Raw genomic sequence first — 8,522 nt, 5'->3', positions numbered from 1 at the left:
GTAGGGATAGCGTGGGGCAGCTGAGACCCCCCATCCCACTCCTGTCTTTGTGATGTTCAGAAGCATCCCCAACTCTTCTGCAGAGAGTAAGAGAAACTAACCACAGTGGGATTCACAGTTCCCTGCAGGAGAGTAGCTGGAAGCTGCAGGCATGGTTTAGCCCTTCAGAGAAAGGGATAAGGGAAGAGCTTCACTGCAAAGCCCATGAGAGCCCTCAGCAGGCAGAACGCTTGGACTGTTGTCGTGTCTTTCCTGGTCCTGCCTCGCACTGATGTTAACTGCTCTGCTCACAGTCACACACAGAGAAAAAGAGCCCTCACAGAGTCAGGGGGAAACAGCCATGGCTGGGGGAGAGAGGGAAGATGCAAGGGACCTATGTGTGTCCTTCATACCTCATTCCTCCAGCTCTCAAGGATTTCAGAAGGAGAAAGGGAACTCAGCATTCCTCTGCCTTGCAAACACTCAAACTGCCATGCAACTTCAACATAGTTCTCTCCATGCAACCCCCTTCTCCACTCCCCAGACCCCACAAATCTTTTTCCAGTGTTCTCAGCCAGCCAATCCTTTCTCACAATCATGTCCTGCCCAACCCCAGTGTGTCTTATCCTCACTCACTACTTCCTCTTTACATCTCTGGGCAGCTACAAAAAGCAGGTCCCTGAAAGGATAGGGGCTTTTTACCCATGGTTTCCTGCTGGTTCTTCATGGCCATGCTGGCCCATATGGGTAAGTGAACTCAACTCACCCCTGAGCACCTACATTGATTCCACTGCTGCTGTCCCAGCTGTGTACCCAATTGCTGGCATTGCTCAGTTCCCCAGAGCTTCCCGTGCTGAGGATGGGCAACACAGGAGGTGGGCAGGAATCCTTCAATCTCCTGCAATGGCTGTCTATTTTTCTTCTGTGCACAACCCCCCAGTAGTTCCTTTTCCAGACACAAACTGCCCAGAAAGTTTCTTGTCTATCGGAGGGAAATTGGAAACTCACCTGCAGCTCCAAAGAGCATTTCCATCCCTTCTGCTACTCCCTAGTCTGTTCTGTTCCTTCTCACCTTCTTCTCGACCAACCCACAGTGCCTAGCTCACTTTTTTCCATTTTTTCCTTCTCAGTGTTTCTTTTTCCCTTCCAGCATTGGCTCTGGAACAGTCCCCAGACACAGTGATAGAACAAGGCCAGTCCACGAATCTGAGCTGTTCCAAGAAGAAATCCACCAGCACAGCTATGCACTGGTACAGGCTGCCTTTGGGGAAGGACTCCAGACTGGTCCTAATAGCTTCTGCAGTACAAGCTGGTAAAGCAACCGTTGAGGTGGATCTCCGAAGTCATTTCAAGTGCAGTGAGATACAAGGAGACAAAATTACCCTCTTGATAGACCATGCCTTCCTCAATGACTCTGGCATGTATTACTGCGCTGAGAGTGAAACACAGTAGTTAGGCTGCTGAGGGAGCAGAGCACAAACCTCCCCCTGCACAAAAGGGGTCTGCTTTCCTTCTTGTTGGTGCTGCACAAAGCAGGATGATCCCTTTCCACTCACTACCTCCTCTGCTTCTTAGCCTTTCCTTCCTCCTCTTCTCAGACTCTGTGAGTTTATTTGTTCTGCTTTCTCCCCTTACCACCCCACTAGTCCTCTCATTTATGTTATATTCACTTCTTCCAACCCTTCTTCCCCTCTCTGCCTCACTTTCTCTCCCCACCTTATTTCTGCCTCTCTTGAACCTGCACTTAACAGACTTCCTCTCATTTAATTCCAGCCAACCCTGCTCATCATTCTCACTGTCAGACAGAAAGAATGTTCATATGAGAAATTCTTGGTGCACCTTCAGATAAAAGGCAAGGCCAGGCAGGTGGTATATTAGCCAGTAGCAAGTGGGAGCTGCCCACATGCTTATTCCTGATAGCAACCTGTCGGAGGTTATCTGGTGGCCAAGGGATACACGGAGCACAGTACAGGCCTGAAGGCCATGTTGCACATGCAGTGCAGCTCAGCACAAGCCTGCGCCTACTCAAGTTAACTGTTATGCAGATCACAAACTCCTCCAGGTCAGGATCACTACCTTCCATCCCCTGAATCCCAAAGATATTACAGAAATTACAGATTATGCTAGCAAGATGTGTACCTAATAGTTTCCTGTCAGGTTAGTGTTATCTCTATCATAACAAATGCTAGTTTGCAGCACAGGCCTGCATGGGGCACTCCAGAAGGTTCCCACACTGCAGCTGCTTATGCTAACATACAGGATTCTCAAGCCCTCAAGATCAACAGAGCATGCATAGCCTGTTTGAGGTCACTAACTCCTCAAACTCCATGTGTTCTGCAAGGCTCCTAGCACACTGCTCTGCCACTACACAAATGGAAACCCTTCCCATGGACACATCAAGCACAGCCTCCTCTCAGCTGGAGTGCTGGGGTGTCATGGGGGTATTTCCTGTTGCCTGCACAATTTAAGACACACTCTTTGTTCTTTTCTCCCTTTTCTTTTGAGGAATCTGGAGTCATTCCTGAACCTCCTGTAAGCAGTTTGTGGAAATTAATGCAATGGGACACACCCAGACCTGCAACAGAGGGTCTGGGAGCTGGCGGCATTGCTGTACCCTTCTGCTAAAAGGATGAAGGTGAACTGCAAAGCCCATGACAGCCTTGAAGAGTTGGATCACTCACTCTCTTGTAGGGCCAACCTTCCACTGCCATGCATCACTGGGCCCACAGCATGGTACAGATGTTCAGAGGCTCTCTCAGGCCTCTGACACACGGAGTGTGGTGTTCTTGTTGGTGCTGCACAAGGCAGGATGATCCCTTTCCACTCACTACCTCCTCTGCTTCTTAGCCTTTCCTTCCTCCTCTTCTCAGATTCTGTGAGTTTATTTGTCCTGCTTTCTCTCATGACAGAGAGTGTGTCAGTGTACAGAAACTGAAAGCCTCACTGCCTGCAGTGATTTTCCACAGCTGTGGCTTGGTGAACAACACTGTGCTTCATGTAGAGAAGACAAGACTTTCTCCAGCTTCTCCATCCTCATCCTGCTTCTCCTTTGTAGAATGCTGCAAAAAAGGAGAGTATCAGCTCTTCCGTGGCATGGAGAAGGTAAGTCTGTACCAGCATATCCCACAGTGAATACCCTTCTCCTCAGAAACTGATGTGTGGTGCAGTCTCCCAAGACTCAGACCCAGTGCAGGGCCAAAGGCAGCCTATTCTCTCCTTGAGATCTCCCTTTGGAGGAAGAGAACAGTTACAGAACTCCTCTCTGTCATGCTACAACAGACACCAGAATGACAGGTCAGCAACCTTTCCCATACCTGGGCAACATGATGAGCAGCACTGAGATAAGCAGAGAAGATTCCATATTTTAGCTTCAAGGTTGGGAGTCTGTGAGTATGACAGTGTCTAGAGAGACTTAGCTGAGGGGCACAGGCACAAACATGCATTCCTGAGCTCTCTTTCTCTTCCCTTCATCTGATGCCTCCTTGTGCATCCCTGTGCAATGCACACACTCAGGCCGCCACACACCCCCATCATGCTTTTGTGCTAACACTTATCTCCCACGTACGCATGCACATGCATATACAGACAGAGCAAGAAGTCAGTGGAGCAGAGTACATGCACCTCATGCCTGCATGCAGATGTCATTCTTCACTGTTACCAGCCAGCCAACTGCCTTCTCACATTTCAGGCTCTCTCTCACTGCCCTGCCCACCTGCAAAGAGACATGTCTCTTCCTCTTTTAACCTTTCCTCGTCACACTTCTATGTGCCTGTGCTGTCACCACAGGCAGGTTGCTGGAAGGAGGTGACCATTCTCCATGGTTGTCCACTTGTTCATTGTGGCCATCTTGGCCCCTGTGGGTAAGTGAGTTTCCCTTCTGCATGAACAGCTGCACTGAAGCTGCTGCTGCAGACTCAGCTGTGTGCGCAGTTGCTGGAAGTGCCCCATTCCCCAAGGTTTCCAGAGGGAGGATGGGCAATGAACAAGATGAGCTCTCCCTCAGTCTCTTAACTCATAAATCTCTATGGAAGTACAAATTTGGGCTTTTATCAGTTCCATTTTAGTACTTCAGTTGAGAGGACTGAAGTATTTTTCATGACAAATTTGCTACTGTATTTGAAGCTGTTTTGTTTTTTTTGTCCTATGTGTCTCTCTCAGATAAAAGGGACACTGTCCCATAGCTTGCTGACATGCCTATGCCCCCCCATCCCATGTCATACTTCAAGGATGCGTTTCATTTCTCCTTCAATGCTTTTCGCTCCTCATGTCTCTTCCCTTCTCTTTCCAGGCCAAGCTCTTCAGCAATCATCAGACACAGTTGTGCAAGTGGGAGACTCTGTGACTCTGACCTGTTCTGAAAAGGAGAGTGTATTTGCAAGCATGTACTGGTACAAGTTGCCCATGGGGAAGGATGCTACTCTTCAGCTAGTTGTATACTCTGTCGAAGGTGGCATGGCAGAGATTGAGAAGGAATTCAGAAACCACTTTAAGAGTAATGGGACTAAGAGCAACCGCTTATCTGTGGAGATAGACCATGCCCTACTCAATGACTCAGGGACATATTTCTGTTCTAATCAAAACCCACAGTGACTCAAAACCTGGAGCAGCATAGCACAAACCTTTCAATACAAATAGGGATCTGCCCCCAGCCCACACACAGCCCTGTCTGCATTTTCTCCTCTTGCCCTACAGCTCTGTCTACCTAAGGAAAGTGGTGGTATTGTCTGTCTGTCTTCTGCCTGGTCTCTAATTTTTTTCCTGTTCTTTCCCACCTCTGAATCACGTTTTGATCCTTCTTTCTTTTTGTACTCACTGCCTTACCTCATTTCTCTGCCATTCATAGAGTGTCTGTCATTTTTCTCCTCTATTCTCCTTCTCTCTGTCCCCTTCTCTTTTCTTCTCTGTTCTCTCTCATACTTGTCCACCTCCTATTTCCTATATCCTCTTCCATTTCTTCTCCCTTTCATCCTGTTACACTAATTCATGTGTAAGAAGCCTTGTTTCCTCCTCCACCAGCTGGAAAGCCAAGGCCAAGATGGAGTTCAGTGTGGCAAGGGATCCCAGAGCCAAGCACTCCTCTGTGTGTTCATGTGTCTGCGAGATTTGAGTGTCTCCTGGGATGGTTCACAAAGTAGTTTCTGAGAGTTACAGGTGCAGATAACCTGGGGCTCAGCGTGCTGCTGTGAGCAAGGGGGTTGAGTTCCAGAGCACTGGCAGGACTATGCCACTGAGCACTTCTATGGGCATGTTGGCCCTTTGGCCACACTAATCTCCATGGAATGAGCATGCTGCCATCCACCAGGGAGAGGTTTAGAGTTCTGAGTTTGTCCAGCCAGAAGATGTCAGGGGAGCATTAGTTACAGCCTCTCATTCCCCAGAGGGAGCTGAGGAAGGGTTAGAGATACACTCTTCTTGGACATACCCAGGAAAGAACTGAAAGGTGAAGGGCACAAGATGAAACAGGGAAATTCTGCTGAAGCAAAGGGACAAATCCTTTGCAAGAGGAGTGGGGCAGACCTGGGACAGGGTCTGGTACTTGAAGGAGTGGTTTGCATCTGGGGAAACTTTTCAGACTGCCCTGGACCAGGCCCTGAGAGACCTGCTCCAATTGAGAATTAACCCTTACCTGAGCAGAGGGCAGACTTGGATACCACCACCACACACATCCTCCTGTACCTTGGTTAGCATTTGGTGTATTCCTCAGTGAAGTACAGCTTTCAAGAAGAGTGGGGGAATGTTTGGATGAGCGTGTCTTTGTGGTACTCACGTAGACTGCTGGTTCTTCATTAAAATCGTGCCAAGCAAGACAAATGTGTTTTAATCCTGTCTGATGAAAGGAAGAGCAGGTAGGAAGTTACTCTCTGTGGAAGAAGGGTGTCTTCTGTCCCTTTTCCCCTACACAGACCATTTCATGGTTCAGGTGTTACAGGTGAACTCTTTTGCTGAAACCAGTTCTGGGTTTCTTAAATAACACCTTTGATTTCAAAGAGATTCTAGTGGGGTCCCATCACACAGGATTGCAGTCTTATATCAAGGCCCCAGGATTTGTCTAATATGACTGTCCTTAAGCCTTAATTTACACCCAGTGTTCCTTATTCCACCACCCAGAAAAGCTCAGCTCCCTTTCAGCCATTGGGGCTGCATTCCACTCTACCTGGGCTTCTCTGAACCAGACCAACCCAGCCTTGCTGCCCCTACCCCAATTTCCCTTTGTCCCTGTCCTGATCCGATATTGGGGAGGATTCTTAAATGATCCCAAGAGTGAGATTAAGACACAAACGAGGTCAGATGCTGTACAACCTTGTGAATGTTATTTTGCATACAACTGGTAATAGTGATAGGACAGAAAGAAAAAGGAAGGAAAAGTCAGAATCCCTAAGCAAGAAAAATGGTAGACATGAAGCAAGATTAATTACCACCATCATGAATCCAGTGATGTACTGTTGACTCAATCCTGGTGCAGATGATGGTTCTCCAAGCTCCAATAGTGATGACAAGGCTGAGAAGGAGGGAGAAAGAGAGGAGAGTCCCAAGAGAGGAGTATGCAGTCTGTCCCAGATTTCTCCAATAAGTCCACCCATTTCCACAGGGCTCATTGTCTCATGGTCCTCCATGCACGCATGGCCAGGCATTCACAATGGCCATGCTGACCTGCATGTCTTCGTGGTCCTCCATGTGCACATGCCCCAGTGTTCACGGTGGCCGTGCCGGCCTGCATGTTTTCTTTGCCTCGATTTAACTTTGGGCAGATGTTTGCCTGGGACAGTTCCTCTTCTCCAGAGAGTACTCCTCCCTATCCACTGGACACTGAGGCCAGGACGTGGTGGTGGTACAACAGCAATGCTTGAGACATACAGTCCAACACAGTCCTTTACAGTCCCTTGGTCAGGATGGGATAGGTGCCCTCTCTGTGCCCCTTGGGTCAGGAGGTGGAACCAAGGCCTGGGGTCTCCCCCACATGCCACTTACATCATGGCCATTCAAAGCATTGTTGACCATGATCCTGCTGCTGAACTTGTCTTTACCCTGGGAAGACAACTAGTTGTCACCTTTTTCCCAGTATGAAGCAGGGGCTGGTCTATACCCCTGTCTGGGGCAAATAATCAGCTATTGGCCAAAACCTCTGCCCATGCAAATCCCACCTGGAACTGAGTACTCACCAGGTTATAGGGCACAGGTAGCTTCCCCAGAGAAAGAGCGGTCATAAACCACTCAGGGATTAATCACATAATCCCTCTGGGATGTAATCCCATAATTCTTTTGGGATTAGTCCTATTATCCCAATGAAAATAATTCTGTAATGCCATTAAGGAATAATGCCATAACCCTCCTGAAGTCAATCCCATAAACTCAGTGAGGATTAAACCTGTAATCCCAAATAGGAAAAAAGTCTGAAATCCCATTTGGGATTATTCCAAAATACACACGGGCATTAAGCAGGTCACTGCAATGTGATTAAACACATACCTGTAATTCTGTTTGTCTCAGAATTCGAGTGGGAAATGATCACATAATCCCTGGCAAGAGAGAAACCAGAAATAATCCTGACAGACACCATTCACTTTTTTCCTTAAGGAAAATCACAGGGCTGCAAATGAGGGGGTCAGGATGACTTTAACCTTTTGTGCAGTTTTGCATAGCAGATATAAAGAGTTAATTTTTCTGCACATGGCCCCAGTGACAACACAAGACTGCCTTTTGGGGAACCCAGGCATCCAGACTCCCAGCTCCTCAGCCCAGACCAGATGGACAATTTATTGCCTTGGATCTCATCTAAGAGGTTCCCAGTGGGCTCAGGAGAGTGCTTGTCAAGAGCACTAAAGCATCCCAGGAGTTTTGAAGCAGAACAGGTATCCTTGCCCCTTCCCATAATCCTCTCCCCACACCTAGACACCTAGAGCACAGGGTTTTTATTTTATTTTCTTGGGAATTTCTGGAGTCTGGATACACCAGTTAGGACTTCACTGTGTCTCAAGTTCCCCCTGCCCCAGCTCACATCCTCAATTTTGGCCCAGCCCTGCCCTGAGAAGAGGGGAGAGTAAGATCCTCAAGGAGACTACTCTACTTGCCTGCTCCTTCCATGTCTATGGTCTGTACCTCCCCACAGGCTCATTACTCTGAACATTCCCCAGGGACTGAGGCTCACCCCAGGCTGCCCTACCACTGCCCTGGGCTATGTGTGTTTTCACCTGGGCTTGGTGGAGAGGCCCTAGTCACACTTCATGACCCTATACAGCAACCTCAGCCTGGTGGGATGAAGAGACAAGATTGTTTGCTACTCAGCATGAGGAGAATGTGAAATCTGGGTTCGGAGCACACAGAAACTCTGAAGAGGAACACAGGGAGAAAAGCAGGTCTCCCACTACCGCCTTCCACACTCAACCCAAGGAAAGGAGATGGGCCACAGCTGCATGCTGGCTGTCAACAGTCACCTTTCTGGTTCTGAGATAATTGTTCTAAAAGTCTTCAGACTCCCCACATGGAAGCTCTTGCCATGCAATGGAAAGGATGATGGGTGGGGGTGGACAGGTATGAGTGGGGGG

General features: G+C 48.4%; 2 gene segments (V, D, J or C); both read left to right on the top strand.

The window, feature by feature from the left end:
• The first annotated feature begins 631 nt into the window (after nucleotides 1–631).
• Nucleotides 632–1,431, top strand: LOC113479431. The segment is given in 2 exon segments: nucleotides 632–726; nucleotides 1,130–1,431. Coding segments are annotated over 2 exon segments (345 nt in total).
• A 2,365-nt stretch (nucleotides 1,432–3,796) lies between these two features.
• The window catches only part of LOC113482206, a 47,465-nt gene continuing 42,739 nt past the window's right edge, over nucleotides 3,797–8,522 (top strand). The window contains 2 exon segments of the C gene segment in view: nucleotides 3,797–3,839; nucleotides 4,268–4,565. Coding sequence covers nucleotides 3,797–3,839; nucleotides 4,268–4,565 — 341 coding nt within the window.

The sequence above is a fragment of the Athene cunicularia genome, assembly GCF_003259725.1.
Source record: "Athene cunicularia isolate RWA chromosome 1 unlocalized genomic scaffold, athCun1 chr1_part1, whole genome shotgun sequence".
In the NCBI taxonomy this organism is placed as follows: Eukaryota; Metazoa; Chordata; class Aves; order Strigiformes; family Strigidae; genus Athene; species Athene cunicularia.
The sequence above is the reverse complement of the archived record's forward strand: the minus strand, read 5'-3'. Positions and strand labels throughout refer to the sequence as shown.